Source organism: Bos grunniens, chromosome 13 (genome assembly GCF_055505025.1).
Source record: "Bos grunniens cultivar Pamir isolate PY7600 chromosome 13, Bosgru_T2T1.0, whole genome shotgun sequence".
Taxonomy (NCBI): Eukaryota; Metazoa; Chordata; class Mammalia; order Artiodactyla; family Bovidae; genus Bos; species Bos grunniens.
Window position 1 is genome coordinate 36,721,694 of NC_141177.1, and position 16,259 is coordinate 36,737,952.

Genomic DNA, 16,259 nt, shown 5'->3' on the forward strand with positions numbered 1-16,259 from the left:
GTGGTATCATACCTGCTCTTCCACAGCCCCATGAAGATGGTCTGTGGCCTAATAAAACCCTGCAATAATAAGAAATAACCCCTGCCCTCCAGGAACAGGAAACAGTGTAGGGACAGATTGCTAAAGCAGCTTTCAGGCAGACACAGTGCAGACGTTCATTCAGCGCTTGTGTTGGATGCAAAATGCACGACAAAAGCATGTTTCCAGTCTCTGTGTAGCTTATACTCTAGTGAGGGCATCGTCCAAGTAAGTGCAGCTTTAATTATAACCCAGAGTTGGGTGCAATGAAGAAAAAATACAGGGCTACAGGATACCGAGAAAGCTATGACAAGAGGGGAAACCATTCAGTTCAGTTCAGTTCAGTCGCTCAGTCGTGTCCGACTCTTTGCGACCCCATGAATCGCAGCACGCCAGGCCTCCCTGTCCATCACCAACTCCCGGAGTTCACTCAGACTCACATCCATCGAGTCAATGATGCCATCCAGCCATCTCATCCTCTGTCATCCCCTTCTCCTCCTGCCCCCAATCCCTCCCAGCATCAGAGTCTTTTCCAATGAGTCAGCTCTTTGCATGAGGTGGCCAAAGTACTGGAGTTTCAGCTTTAGCATCATTCCCTCCAAAAAATCCCAGGGCTGATGTCCTTCAGAATGTACTGGCTGGATCTCCTTGCAGTCCAAGGGACTCTCAAGAGTCTTCTCCAACAACACAGTTCAAAAGCATCAATTCTTCGGTGCTCAGCCTTCTTTACAGTCCAACTCTCACATCCATACATGACCACAGGGAAAACCATAGCCTTGACTAGATGGACCTTTGTTGGCAAAGTAATGTCTCTACTTTTGAATATGCTATCTATGTTGGTAATAACTTTCCTTCCAAGGAGTAAGCGTCTTTTAATTTCATGGCTGCAGTCACCATCTGCAGTGATTTTGGAGCCCCCCAAAAATAAAGTCTGACACTGTTTCCCCATCTATTTCCCATGAAGTGATGGGACTGGATGCCATGATCTTAGTTTTCTGAATGTTGAGCTTTAAGTCAACTTTTTCACTCTCCACTTTCACCAAGAGGCTTTTTAGATCCTCTTCACTTTCTGCCATAAGGGTGGTGTCATCTGTGTATCTGAGGTTATTGATATGTCTCCCAGCAATCTTGATTCCAGCCTGTGCATCTTCCAGTCCAGCGTTTCTCATGATGTACTCTGCATAGAAGTTAAATAAGCAGGGTGACAATATACAACCTTGACGTACTCCTTTTCCTATTTGGAACCAGTCTGTTGTTCCATGTCCAGTTCTAACTGTTGCTTCCTAACCTGCATACAGATTTCTCAAGAGGCAGATCAGGTGGTCTGGTATTCCCATATCTTTCAGAATTTCCCACAGTTTATTGTGATCCACATAGTCAAAGGCTTTGGCATAGTCAATAAAGCAGAAGTAGATGTTTTTCTGGAACTCTCTTGCTTTTTCCATGATCCAGCAGATGTTGGCAATTTGATCTCTGGTTCCTCTGCCTTTTCTAAAACCAGCTTGAACATCAGGAAGTTCACGGTTCACGTATTGCTGAAGCCTGGCTTGGAGAATTTTGAGCATTACTTTACTAGCATGTGAGATGAGTGCAATTGTGCAGTAGTTTGAGCATTCTTTGGCATTGCCTTTCTTTGGGATTGGAATGAAAACGGACCTTTTCCAGTCCTGTGGCCACTGCTGAGTTTTCCGGATCTGCTGGCATATTGAGTGCAGCACTTTCACAGCATCGTCTTTCAGGATTTGCAATAGCTCCACTGGAATTCCATCACCTCCACTAGCTTTGTTTGTAGTGATGCTTTCTAAGGCCCACTTGACTTCACATTCCAGGATGTCTGGCTCTAGGTCAGTGATCACACCATCATGATTATCTGGGTCGTGAAGATCTTTTTTATACAGTTCTGTGTATTCTTGCCACCTCTTAATATCTTCTGCTTCTGTTAGGTCCATACCATTTCTGTCCTTTATCGAGCCTGTCTTTGCCTGAAATGTTCCCTTGGTATCTCTAATTTTCTGGAAGAGATCACTAGTCTTTCCCATTCTGTTGTTTTCCTCTATTTCTTTGCATTGATCACTGAGGAAGGCTTTCTTATCTCTTCTTGCTATTCTTTGGAACTCTGCATTCAGATGCTTACTTATATCTTTCCTTTTCTCCTTTGCTTTTCGCTTCTCTTCTTTTCACAGCTATTTGTAAGGCCTCTCCAGACAGCCATTTTGCTTTTTTGCATTTCTTTTCCATGGGGACGGTCTTGATCCCTGTCTCCTGTACAATGTCACAAACCTCATTCCATAGTTCATCAGGCACTCTATCAGATCTAGGCCCTTAAATCTATTTCTCACTTCCACTCTATAATCATAAGGGATTTGATTTAGGTCATACCTGAATGGTCTAGTGGTTTTCCCTACTTTCTTCAATTTAAGTCTGAATTTGGCAATAAGGAGTTCATGATCTGAGCCACAGTCAGCTCCTGGTCTTGTTTTTGTTGACTGTATAGAGCTTCTCCATCTTTGGCTGCAAAGAATATAATCAATCTGATTTTGGTGTTGACCATCTGGTGATGTCCATGTGTACAGTCTTCTCTTGTGTTGTTGGAAGAGGGTGTTTGCTATGACCTGTGCATTTTCTTGGCAAAACTCTATTAGTCTTTGCCCTGCTTCATTCCGTATTCCAAAGCCAAATTTGCCTGTTACTCCAGGTGTTTCTTGACTTCCTACTTTTGCATTCCAGTGCCCTATAATGAAAAGGACATCTTTTTTGGGTGTTAGTTCTAAAAGGTCTTGTAGGTCATTATAGAACCATTCAACTTCAGCTTCTTCAGCGTTACTGGTTGGGGCATAGACTTGGATTACTGTAATATTGAATGGTTTGCCTTGGAAATGAACAGAGATCATTCTGTCATTTTTGAGATTGCATCCAAGTACTGCATTTCGGACTCTTTTTTTGACCATGATGGCTACTCCATTTCTTCTAAGGGATTCCAGCCCTCAGTAGTAGATATAATGGTCATCTGAGTTAAATTCACCCATTCCAGTCCATGTGAGTTCGCTGATTCCTACAATGTCGACATTCACTCTTGCCATCTCCTGTTTGACCACTTCCAATTTGCCTTGATTCATGGACCTGACATTCCAGGTTCCTATGCAATATTGCTCTTTACAGCATCGGACCTTGCTTCTATCACCAGTCACATCCACAGCTGGGTATTGTTTTTGCTTTGGCTCCATCCCTTCATTCTTTCTGGAGTTATTTCTCCACTGACCTCCAGTAGCATATTGGGCACCTATTGACCTGGGGGGTTCATCTTTCAGTATTCTATCATTTTGCCTTTTCATACTGTTCATGGGGTTCTCAAGGCAAGAATACTGAAGTGGTTTGCCATTCCCTTCTCCAGTGGACCACATTCTGTCAGATATCTTCACCATGACCCGCCTGTCTTGGGAAACCATTAGGGGAGGTTTAAAAACCTGTATGTAAGCCGAGACAAGAAAGGTGAGTAGGAGTTGCTGGAGAAGTAAGGCATTCAAGAATCAAACATGATTTTGGATGATTCATTTTTTCCTTCATATTTTTACTATAGTAACTGTAACTTTTAAGACCAGGAAAAAACTTACATTAGAAAAAAACTTACAGAAGAAAAACAAAATTCTTGCCTAGAGAGGTGGCAAGAGAACAATTTTTTTCAAGCAATGAGAGAGATCTGACATGGTTAAGGAAGCCATCAGAGAGGAAGCAGGACTGAGAGGTGCCACGACTGAACATCTAGAGGGAAACCAGCACAGTGACTGCAGAAGGCAAGGAGCGATGGCTCAGAACGGCAGATGAAGAAGTGATTCTGTAATTGCTTTAGACCAGGCTTTCCTGAGTAAGGTCACAAGGAGTAGGCAAGGTTTGGTTTAAATAAAAACAAATTATTATACATCCTTTGTTGGAAAAAAAAAATGATACCCACTCTTTTCTAATTCATTTTAAAGAGGATCATAAAAACTAAGAACAATGAAACTGTAATTCCTGTAAGCTTTTAATAATTACAGCTGCTGAGTTCTGTTCCCAGAGCTGAAGATGTGGCTGTGGACCACACTGTCTCCATTTGTCTGCCTCCGGTTTACATCTTGTGACCCATGTTCAGCTTTATTCTGCTGCAGATCTTTAGAGCAAAGTGTAGGAGTTCTTCTTATAAATAAATCACTTCCAAACATTTTATTTTGGATTTTACAGGAGTTTGAGGTAGGTTGTTCAGAAGCAAAAAACAGTCTTAAGCACTGCCCAAGAATCCCACAGAGCCCTCCCTCAGACCCCAGCACCTTCTTGAAGAGTGGCTGTAACACCCCTACACTGGGTGGGGGGCTCCTCATCTGGCCTGTGGGCGAGGAGCTGCCTCTGCTCTGCTCCTGGTCCTTATCCTTGGCTGCCCTGAGCTTGGGTCTGAACAGAGAAAGTCCATAATTAAGAAGGGCTCAGAAGAAAGGATGAGGGAAGGGTAGACCGGTGGAAGAGAAGTTCACCTGGCAGAAGGTTCCGCATACAAATTATGTCTCAGTCCTTACGCTGACTGTCCACTTGGGGAAGCAGCTGTCAGGGCAACCAGCATTTCAGCTCCTTGTCTGTGTGGAAGCTACCTTTCCAAGTCTGTCCATCTATGTATCATTTACCTCTGTTCTAAAACCCTGCCTGCAGCTCTGGGAGTGACAGCTGTCTCCAAGCCCCTACCTGTTCACACCTATTTTTTTTTCCTTTCTCTTTTAACCATCCAGCTTAGGTCCCACAGTGAACTTTTCTTTGAAAATCAGTCCTTTCCCTCTGGTCTGATTAGCAGTTATGACCAGTTCCTCTAGCCGCAGCAATGGTCGCTGTCTTGATGCATGTAGGTACTTCCTGGTCTCCTGGAAAGGCTCCTCCGGTCAGCGACCACATTCCAAGGCTTTGGGCTGTGAAACACATGGTGGTGAAAGCAGGAGTGGCCCTGAGCCCTAGCTCCCGGCGCACCTGTGCTTTACTATGCGTCTCTTCCCCGCCTCCTCCCAAGAATTCTGTTCCAGACTGTACAATAAAAGAGATTTTTAAAAAGTAAGCTAGTCTATGCACATGCTCAAAATCCTTCAAGCTAGACTTTAGCAGTATGTGAACTGAGAACTTCCAGATGTACCAGCTGGATTTAGAAAAGGCAAAAGAACCAGAGAATAAATTGTCAGCATCCACCGGATCATAGAAAAGGCAAAGAAATTTTAAGAAAACATCTATTTCTGTTTCACTGATTACACAAAAGCCTTTGACTGTATGGATCACAACAAACTGTGGAAAATTCTTAAAAGAGATGGGAATACCAGACCACCTTACCTGTCTCCTGAGAAACCTGTATGTGGGTCTAGAAGCAACAGTTAGAACCTTACATGGAACAACGGACTGTTTCAACATTGGGAAAGGCATAAGATATGGCTGTATATTGTCACCCTGCTTATTTAACTTATATGCAGAGTATATCACGTGAAATGCCAGGCTGGATGAATCACAGGCTGGAATCAAGATTGCTGGTAGAAATATCAACAATCTCAGATATGCAGATCATACCACTTTAACTGCAGAAAGCAAAGAGGAACTAAAGAGCCTCAATGAGGGTGAAAGAGAGTGAAAAAGCTGGTGTAAAACTCAACATTCAGAAAACTAAGATCATGGCATCCAGTCCCATCACTTCATGGCAAACAGATGGGGAAAAAGTGGAAACAGCAACAGATTTTATCTTCCTGGACTCCAAAATCACTGGGGACAGCCACGAAATTAAAAGACCCTTGGCTTCTTAGAAGAAAAGCTATGACCAACCTAGATAGCATATTAAAAAGCAGAGACATCACTTTGCTGACAAAGGTCCGTATAGTCAAAGCTATGGTTTTTCCAGTAGTCATATATGGATATGAAAGTTGGACTATAAAGAAAGCTGAGCACTGAAGCATTGATGCTTTTGAACTGTGGTGTTGGAGAAGACTCTTGAGAGTACCTTGGACTTCAAGGAGATCTAAGCAGTTAATCCTAAAGGAAATCAGTCCTGGATATTCATTGGAAGGACTGATGCTGAAGCTCAAACTCCAGTACTTTGGCCACCTGATGTGAAGAACTGACTCACTGGAAAAGACCCTGATGCTGGGAAAGACTGAAGGCGGGAGGAGAAGGGGATGATAGAGGGTAAGATGGTTGGATAGCATCAACAACTTGATGGACACGACTCTGAGTAAGATCCAGGAGTTGGTGATGGACAGGGAGGTCTGGCATGCTTCAGTCCATGGGGTCTCAAAGAGTCGGACATGACTGAGCAACTGAACTGACTGAACTTAAACAGACAAAATAGAGGGCTTAATTGTTCGCATTACAAAGGGTGTAGGGTCTCTATAAACAGCTTCTCAAGTGTTTCTCCTTATATCCTGAACATCTGAGTTAGAAACTAATAGCAAATGTGTGAACCTCTGCTGACAGATGATCAATCAGGCACAGAAAAAGAAAATTCTGAACTTGGCTGTTCAAAAAGAATCTTGACATTTAGGGGACTCCCCTGTTGTTCAGTGCAGGACATCAGACACCCCAGCTCCTACTCCACAAAGGGTGGAGCATCAGCAGAAGCTGCCCCACATGCCCGCACGTACACGGTTGTCCAGAGGTCATCCTGCCCCCACAGTTCACTCTGAGCAACAAGAGCCCTTTCTCCGTGCAGCCCTGGATGGAGCCAGTCAGTTATGAGAAGTAGCAGCTGCTGGGCGCTTGTCTGGTTAGAGGTCAAACCTGAGGAACAGCGAGTGTAGGGAAACGAGACTGTTTGGCCTCAGCCCTTCTTCATGGCGACAGAAGAGTTTATGTGACCTCCTGCCCTGGCAGAACCAAGACTGACTGACCATCAAGTGTCTGAGTTGGAGTCAGAAGTCAGCTCAGGCCTTGCAGTCCTTGGTGGACATGGACTCAAAGGAGGGGGACTGCTCTGCCATTTCATCGCAGCACGGACCCGTGGTTGGTGCTCAAATATTTACTGACTGAAAAAATGAAAGAGACAGAAGCTCAGAAACGAAAACATTTAGAGCCCAAACTATTTGACTCAGAAACTAATTGCTTTTGAAAGGAAAACCAGAATCAGCAGTTAATTCTCAAAAGTTTGCCTCCCTACTTGTGTGTCTTACAACAGCAATCAGCAAACTGCAATCCTAAACCTGGCCAAATCCAGCTACTATGTAGGGACCAGAAGCTAATATCACATTTACACTTGAAAAGAATCCACAGAATAGTATTCATGATGAGAGAAAGGTTGAAGTCTGTGTTTCTGTACTCATGTCATAAGTCAAGTGCTGTGGGGCCAGGTCCTTGCCCAGCGACTGGAGGACTGCACTTACATCAGGACAGAGGGGTTCAGACCGAAGCTGGCTGGCCCGTCAGACACACGTGTTACCCTGTCTTCCAGGCTGGTGGCGGCCTAGTTGAAGCCTCACAGGACTGTGGCTGGGACACAACACACTCAACGTGCCGTGGTCCATCGGTGTAAGTGCCCACTAGCTACCAGTGGTTCCCAAGCATCCCCAAACCCCGCTGAGACCAGCCGACCCCTTGCGGTCCACTTGTACCTCCAGGAACTTGGGCTGGTGACACGCCAATGCCCTCCATGCCGCGCTGCCCTCTGGAGCTGGAGCAGCTTCACAATCAGAGCATCCATCTTCAAGGATCCACACTGGTTCTTGGCCTCAGATGCCTCTGCTGCTGCCTGACCTGCGGGGAAGCCCCTCTGGACAGCAGTCAGGACAGGTGGTCTCTGTCCTCTCCTGGAGGGTGGTGGAGGGGGACAATGCCATCCTCCACTTCCGGTGCAGGGACTAGCCAGGGGTGACTCAACAAGATGTGTGGGTACATCCAGTCCCTTGGAAAGCATCTGTGGGAAAGCTGTGAGGGGATGGCTCTGGCTGGGTTACCCTCACCTCTGCTCTGACCCGGGCTTCACCAAAGTGTGGGTCCCAACGCTGTCCTATCCTCCTGATGGTCAGCAGAGAAGGGAGGCATCAACCTTGCTGACCTCGGCCCTAGGGCTGCTCCCCTGCACCTCCTGAATGCCTCCTAGGGCAAGAGGGAGTTGCACCTGCAGAGAACACTGGCCTCTGTCCCCCCAGAGTCCACACTAACATGGAAACAAAGTGGCAGGGGAGCTGAGGCCAGGCTCAGCCCCCCATGCCCACTGTCTTGACTTCCGTTTCCACCGCACCTTCGCATTTCTGCAGGTCAGCCTGTCCCCAGAGCCTGACAGCCCAGGTGGGCCCTGCGCCCTCCCACACGGCGCCAAGTGAGGGGCTGGAGGAGAGGCTTTCCCGCTGACTGTGCTCAGAGCCGGACCCCTGCCTGCCCACCTGCTGGCCTCCTGCCCCAGCCCTGGGAGGGTCCCCAACTCTTCCCCCCATGAATAATGAAGTCAGGGAGTGACAGCGACATGCAGGGTGGAGGGGTGAGGGGCAGGAAGGGAGAGGAGGGTCTATCCCAGCCTGAGGAGCTGACACTGGGGCTGTCCCAAGGCAGCAAGGCCCACCCAAATCTCACACTGACCTTGGTGCTGCCAATACTTTGTTCACGGATTAACCTTAAAATCGAGAAGACCGCAGAGATAGGCGGAAGGACCCACTGGAGGGGAGCCAGAGTGGCCATGACGGGAAGATGCCGCTCAGGGACCAGAGCCGGCCACCAAGGACGGTGGAAGACAGAGACGGGCCCAGTGGTCAGCACCGGGCAGGCTCTGCTGAGCAGGGGGAGTGAGTGAGTCACAGAGGACCTGGCGTGGAGGGAATGGAACCTCTCTCCTCGGAAGCAGTGACACTGAGTCCCTCCACGTGGCCAGACTGACTGGCCACCTGACTCAGGCCACCAAGACATCAACAAGGACAGTAAGACCCAGAATTATGATCAATCTGCCAACCAAACTCCTGCCTGTGTGCCCTGGCCTCAGCACAGTGCTGGAGGGAGTGGAGCAAGGCAGCAGAAGGAACTCTACATGTGTGCGCGGGGACACAGGTGCTGCCCGAGCACGGCCACTCTAGGCGGATCTCTTGGCAATGCCCAGTCACCCAAACAGGTGGTCTACACCAGCTACTGACGTCCACACCCCCAATTAGCACAGGTGGTCCTGGTTCCAGGGGAATTCTAACACAAAGGCACTCAGTGAGGCCTGGTGATTTTATCCTTTCCTAACCATTAGGCTGGAAGTCAGTTAACCCACTACCACTTTCCAAGACACAAAGACAAACGAAACACAAAGATAATTTGGGTTGGAATTGTCAGCGAGACCTCGGTCCTGGCCAAGGAGCAGCAGAGGTTGTGCACACAGACTCACACTCCTTGTCCCTCAAGGTTACCAATAATCTGTACACTTGGAGAAAATGTGAACAAATATATTTAGATATATTTAAAAGAATTAAAAAAAAACATTTCACAAAACATTTGTTGCCATAGGAATTTTTTAGCAATAAATGCCCACATCAAAATTTAAACATTGTTCAAAGTATGATTATCTGTACTGATAAATAATGCAACAAATTATGTAAACAGAGTGGGATCCATTCCTGGTAGGAGTCACTACCTTCCTGGGATGGAAGCTGGCCCAGCTCTCCAGGGGACCAATTAAGAAACTGCTATTTTCAGAGCAACAAAAATAAAAGCTTTTATTTGTTCATTTGAATATAAAACAGGCGTTATCACAGATGTACAAAGCTTACTGGTGGTTTAACATACGAGAAGGTTGCTGTCCTTTGCACATAAAAATTTTGTTTGGAACCGTGATTGGCTGAGCACATGAATCTCTCTAACCAGTCACCACACTATGAAGCAACGCTGCTAGCATCTATCAAGGGACCATTTCCCTTGGGAAAGTGTCAAGCAGGGTTAGATAGATATAACAAACAAGCACCATGAGGAAGCCGCCCTGTTGGTTGGTCTGAGTCTTGGTGGTCGCTGTGTACCCTCCTTTGTGCAAGTTGACCACACAGTTTTGTCTGACTTCAAAAGCACAAGGTCACGAGACAAACACTGGCTGTATTCTCATGAATGACTCGTCCCAGCAGTTTCCACTAACAGTACAGAACGATCCTCCTTTATTGCTAAGTGGGTGGTACTGAGAGTCTCATTCCCTTTTTCTTGCACAACAGAACCTGGATCCCAGCCCTGAGCCCTTGGCCCTCACCGCTGGCACAGGCAGCAGGACCGAGGCCTCACGAGGGCACTAGCAACCTCACACCCCCTTGCTGGGCCTAAGTCCCGCTTCCTCATCAGTGTCTGACCCGAAACTGCCCCCCTCCTGCCCTTCCACAGGGCGGGTGTGTGTCCTGTGTGTGTGGTGGGCCCCCCCACCCTTCCACACTGTGGGTGTACGTGTCCTCTGTGGTGGGGTCACCCCCGTACCCTTCCACATGGTGGGCGTGTATCTTCTGTGTTTGGGTCCCCCCTACCCTTCATGGGGGTGTGTGTGTGGTGGGGGGTGGGGTTCTCCCCGGCCCTTCCACATGGTGGGTATCTTCTGTGTTGGGGTCCCCCCTACCCTTCCACACGGTGGGTGTGTGGTGGGGTCCCCCCTACACTTCTACACAGTGGGCATGTATCTTCTGTGTGTGTTGGGGTCCCCCCCGGCACTTTCACACAGTGGGCGTGTATCTTGTGTGTGTGTGGTAGGGTCCCCCCAGCCCTTCCACATGGTGAGCGTGTACCTTCTGCGTGTGGTGGGGTCCCCCCTACACTTCCACACAGTGGGTATTTCTCTTCTGTGTGTGTGGTGGGGTCCCCCTGGCCCTTCCACATGGTGGGCAGGTGTCTTCTCTGTGTGTGGTGGGGTCCCCCTTGGGAAGCAGAAGACTGGGAATGTTTATCTGAAGCATGTGGAGAAATACTCATACACAGCAATGAAATCAAAATATTATTTTAAAAATCAAATAACCTGTGGAGATGGAAGAAACCCCACATGCAGACAAATTTTTAAAAAATGCCACTTAAAATTCTAACAGCAATTAGCCTTGGATCTCCGAAGTCAAACAAAACTCTCTTGTGGCAAAGGGCTCAGTGCCAGTGCACAGAGCAAGGCAGGTGAGACCACCACACAGAGAGGGTCTCAGTCTCGCCAGCAACACTCTGAACCAGGCAGACCCCGCACAGGAACCCCGCGCACACTGGGGCAATCATGGAGGGGATCTCACTCGGAAGCTGGTACCTCTTCTTGGCTGGACGCCGATGAGCTGGTTCAATCCAGGAGTGTGCGAGGGGCTTTCAAAATTTCAAGGTGCATGAGGCGGCGGCAGCAGCAGCAAGAGACGGAAATCAGAAGCATGTCCTTGCAGCAGGAGCGATGACGGGGCTGGGGACCTCCCACTCCAGCCAGCACAGCTGGGGCAGCTCCGTGCATGACCTCCTAGTGAGTCTCCTCCCTTAGAGCCGCTGAGGGAGTCAGCGCAACCCGCTGCCAATGACCACAGAACAACATTCCTTTTCATACCAAGGACCAAAAAAAGGGACAAACAAAACGATGAAAACACTGTGCAATGATTCTTGTAGCCGAGGGAGCGCGTGCAGTGGGCCCGCTGCTCCCCAGGCCACGCGTTGCGGTGGGCACGCGGCACCGACAGTCCGTCACGACCCCGCGGCAGAGGGAAAGTGCACACCCGGCTCCAGTCCGCCACCTCCGAGGCGCTGGCCCCACAGCTGGTCTCTGGCTCCAGAATAGAAGCTCTGGGCTGCAGGCCGTCTGGTTGCTCACACCAGCAACGGCGAGAGTCTATCTACAGTGCAGCGGAGGGGACACCATGCAAGTGACAGGTTCTGTGTTTTAAACTTTAAAATTCCCTTTGTTCTTAGTGAACTTATATCTCATATATATATATATCTGTTGTGATGCTATCCACGCAAGATAATACAACACTTTTTATATTAGCAAACATTACAAGACTTTAATATTCTTGAATGTTTTCTCTGTTATACTTCTAAAGAGATCAAAATAAATTAAACGTTTTGTACATAATTACATATGGAGTTAACTTATTTTATCTTTTTAGTTTAGTACAAAGATATCTGCAAGGTAATTGCCGAAATACACCTTATTTATAATTTCCTCTCATTCTATGATAACTTGGAGGGCCGATCATCAGTCTGTTTCTTGAGTATGTTTCTGACAAAGAAAGCGGCTAAAATCTAATTGGAAGGTGCTATTTGGAAGGCTTTCTCGTACCTTGACACACTGTCCTAAAAGGATGGGCTCCAGCAATGGCTTAAATCAGTAGCAGGTCCATGGCATTAAGATTTCATGACACATTAAAACAGAGAAAACAATTCTTTGTCACACTACATGAATTGTTTAAAAGAACCCATCTGGAGGGCAGAATATTTTTTTTAATTGCTATTTTGGCTTAACAAAATACCACATTTACGAAGAAAGCACTTATTATTCAATAAGTAAAAAAAAAGAAAAAAAGTTCTTGAAAAGGGCTTTTCCAACAAACTAAAGGCAGTTAACGCAAAGTCCTCGTGAGCAAACTTCACATTCACGTCTCATCCCTGTGCGACCAGGATGCATGGGAAGTCTCCCCACCACATGGTGAGGCTCTGCTGGGGAAGGTGCCCTGGTGCCCACACTTGCGACACTGAACAGGGGGCCCCGGGCATCTACATGCTGTAGGCCACGCAAATGGAGGCCCCAGGCGTGTACATGTTGTAGGCCACGTAGATAAGACACTACGTGGGCGTCTACATGTTGTAGGCCATGTAGATGGGGGCCCCAGGTGTCTACATGTTGTAGGCCACGTAGATGAGACACTATGTAGCGTCTACACATTGTAGGCCATGTAGACAGGGGCCCCGGGTGTCCTACGTGGGCGTCTACACATTGTCGGCCACGTAGATGGGGGCCCCGGGCATCTACATGTTGCAGGCCATGTAGATGGGACACTATGTGGCGTCTACATGCTGCAGGCCACATAAATGGGGGCCCCGGGCGTCTACATGCTGTAGGCCATGTAGATGTGGGCCCCGGGCGTCTACATGCTGTAGGCCACGTAGAAGGGATACTACATGGCGTCTACATGTTGTAGGCCACGTAGATGGGGTCCAGCTGGTCGGCCAGGAAGCCGTCACGCAGGTGCATGCGCTGCTTCTCGCCCCGGGAGTTGATGGGGATGACGCCGATGTCCACCACCACCACCACCCCCACCACCAGGTAGTGCTCCTCCAGGACCACGTTGGTCACCAGGGGGACCAGGTCCAGGGCTTCCTGCTCGGACCCATCGAGCTCAACCACAACCACCAGCAAGTTTGTCCAGGTGAACACGGCACTGGAAGAAAAAGAAGCATCACTGTACAATTGCAACGACTCCATTCTGTCTGGACACCCCACTGGGTTCCTGTTGGGCACTGAGCCTTCTCTGGTCTGCAGGTTCCAGAGCAGCTCTCACACTCCATGTGTCCACACCTCTTACCAACCTGCTCTCGGGGTGGCAGCCCATCCCCGCCTTCCCTGGATCCACCCAAGGCCCTAAGGGTGCAGCCCATCCCCAAAGGCACTTGGGAAGCCTGCAGTGCAGTCGGCAGGACCGTTGCTGAGCTGGGACAGTGGGCACTAGGGCTAGTCAGACAGGCCTGCCTCTGTCCCCAGGGGGTGAACATGTGTGCCCATGAGCAGAAGAGCCACCATGCTGGGTCAGGTACCTCAGAGCTCGAATGCAGACCTGGGGCGCACGGACAGATTCTGTCTCAGGAACTGGGTGAGAGCAACACAGGGGACCTGATTCAGGTGGGTGAGTTCCTGGGGACACCAGAGCTCCATCCAGAAGTGTATTACTTGGATCTTTCAGGAGGACCACCCACAGTATCTTGTCTGCCCAGTTTCTAAAAGCCTAACTAAGTCCAATGTTTTACACTTTAGGCCACCTTGACGTCAGGTAGTAGGGCTTTTAAAACATGAATGTTTAAGAACCTTAGAGCACCGGAGCCCCGTGGATGGCGGGGTCAAGCTCCGGGGCCTGCTGGAGTCAGATACAGAGAATGTTCTGTCTCAGCTGTGAGGCAGGAAGTGTCTGGGGAAAGTCATCACTGTTTCCTAAAAGCATAGGGTATGCCTGTTTAAAAAAAAATGTGTATTTTGCTTAGTATGGCCGATGATGACATTAAAATGGAAGAGGGACACTGGAGACTCCTGGGGCTGGCTCTGTGACGAGCGTCACCCCAAGGAGCTGCACAAGAGAACTGCATGTCTGTGAGTCACATGGGACTGTTCATGGCCACGCTGGGGATGGTTTTATCCTGACATCTGGTGTTGAGGGTGCAGCATCAGGGTCAGTGTGGATCCCACAGTTCACTTAAGGGGTGCAGGAGGCAGCGGGAGGCTGCTGGAGCCTGCCTGGGGCCACAGCGGCTGAGGGCGGCTGGGCCGTGCTCAGTGAGGCAGTCACCGATGTGACCCAGCCTCACACACTCCCTTCTCTGCACCAAGTGACTGATGGGGCTGCCTGGGGGAGACACAAACCTGGGGAGGGGGTGACAGCAGAGCTGTGGTGCTGCTCGCACTCTGAGGAGAGAAGCCCCTCATGACCGAGCCTGCTGCTCCTTCCCTCTTGGGGCCTCTGAGAGTAGAGAAAGGAGCAAGCTTCATGGCATCTAAGTGACGCTCAGAGCAGGCAAGAGAAACCCACAGGGGAACCCTGGCCGCACACTTCCCAGTGGAAATGGCATCTTTCCAACTAGATAGAAAATATGTGAAGGAGGCAATACAAGCCACTTGAAATTATTTTCTTAAAAAATACAAAAACAGAAGGCTGAGATGGCTATTTACACCTCAGTGCAAACTGAGACGGACCCCTACCGTTTCTGGCTGACACCTTTCTGGAGCTCCTGCCTCGACACACGACACGCGAGTGGAGAGGCAGCTTTAGAAGTGGAGGACTTGTGCTCAGACGGGCTTTTTGCTGCTCACCCTGAAACACAGCACCGAGTGGGGACGAAGCTCTGCCGTCCACTCGCCCCTTCTGTCTGCCGAGCCCTCTGGCGGTGCCGCGTGTGGCCGAGAACACCAGCCTGTGTCAGCTGACAAGAGGCAGCCGACACTCGCAGGCTAACCCATCTGCCCCCCTAGAGATTTCAGAAGGAGTCTCCCTGGGGTCTCCTGCCCTGAGCTTACAGACAGGGCCCCTCAGGCCTCCTCCCTTCAGGGAACTGGGAGGGGAGAGAACAGTGGCCAGTGGTGCCGAAGCCACTGTCCATGCTCAAGTGCCATGTGAAGGCCCTGAGGAGTGATTGGTGCTGCTGCTTCCAGGCACAGTCCCTTCGCCCAAGGGGCAGCCTCCACATACATCCCTCGGCAGCACTGCCTGAGATGCAGTAGAGTCACATAAGAGGACCCAGCACAGCCAAAGCAACACCAAGCTCCCTGTGGTTCCATCACACGAGGGTTCAACTCTCTTATCACTACACATCTGAGTGGGAAAGAAAGCTGAGTTTCCGAGAATGTTCATAATCAAAGATTCCCTTAGTTCAAGTAATTGGTAAAGTTATTCTTGTCAGTTGTGTAAACCTTGGGATAATGACAACATGCAGTCCATCTTTGCTTAAAAGCAAGGAGACCTCTTTCATCTTTAGGGTACTGAGTGCATCAGGATGAGTTTAGAAGTGACTGACACGTGCAAGTTACAGCCACCCAGTGGCCAGGGCGGGCACGGCGTGGCCTCCAAAGGTGGTGGGATGGGTGACCTGTCATTGACGACCCTATGACGCTGGCAAGCATGGCCTCTCCTGGAGCTGAGGCCTTCCCACAGGGCTCGCTGGGTTCAGGCTCCCTGTGGACAGTGTTTTCCCCTACATCACGTTTTCCGTAACAAAAAACCAAACAATCGGCTCCTTGGAAACACCCCCCAGCCATCCGTCCATCACCCTCAGGAAGAGCACCAACCGCACCAGTGGTGCTCATTAGAGGTTCGGGTTCACCCTGGCCCTCGGGCTGCCTGCCCGCTCCTCACCATTCCGTGACGCTCTTGTGGGCTCTGATGACCGAGGTCTCGATGTCTATCGGGTGATACCTCATGCCGCGCAGCTCCATGGCCTCGTCCAGGGCCCCCACCACGTAGAGGGCATCATGGCGCTCTGCGTGGGGAATGGACTCTATGTGAGCTTCACTGCAAAATTGCTCGAGTCTCTTAAAGAATAAAGACGAGCGCTACCCCTGAACATGGAAGAGAGGTACAAGAAAGACCCCTGAGCAAGGGTCCAGTCTC

At 49.3% G+C, this 16,259-nt stretch overlaps 1 protein-coding gene across 5 annotated transcripts in view; it reads right to left on the reverse strand.

Annotated features, from left to right (window-relative positions):
- Positions 1–9,656: 9,656 nt before the first annotated feature.
- Positions 9,657–16,259, reverse strand: part of DIP2C (DIP2 acetate--CoA ligase C (putative)) — a 292,447-nt gene continuing 285,844 nt past the window's right edge. For 4 of the 5 annotated variants that reach the window (XM_086333509.1, XM_086333507.1, XM_086333508.1 and 1 more), the window contains 2 exons: positions 16,005–16,128; positions 9,657–13,328 (listed from right to left, as the gene is read on the reverse strand). In XM_086333509.1, the coding sequence (XP_086189635.1) occupies positions 13,076–13,328; positions 16,005–16,128 (377 nt within the window). In that variant the 3' untranslated portion in view covers positions 9,657–13,075. Of the gene's footprint in view, positions 13,329–16,004; positions 16,208–16,259 lie in introns of those variants that run through there. The other variant, XM_086333510.1, reaches the window with a different exon arrangement.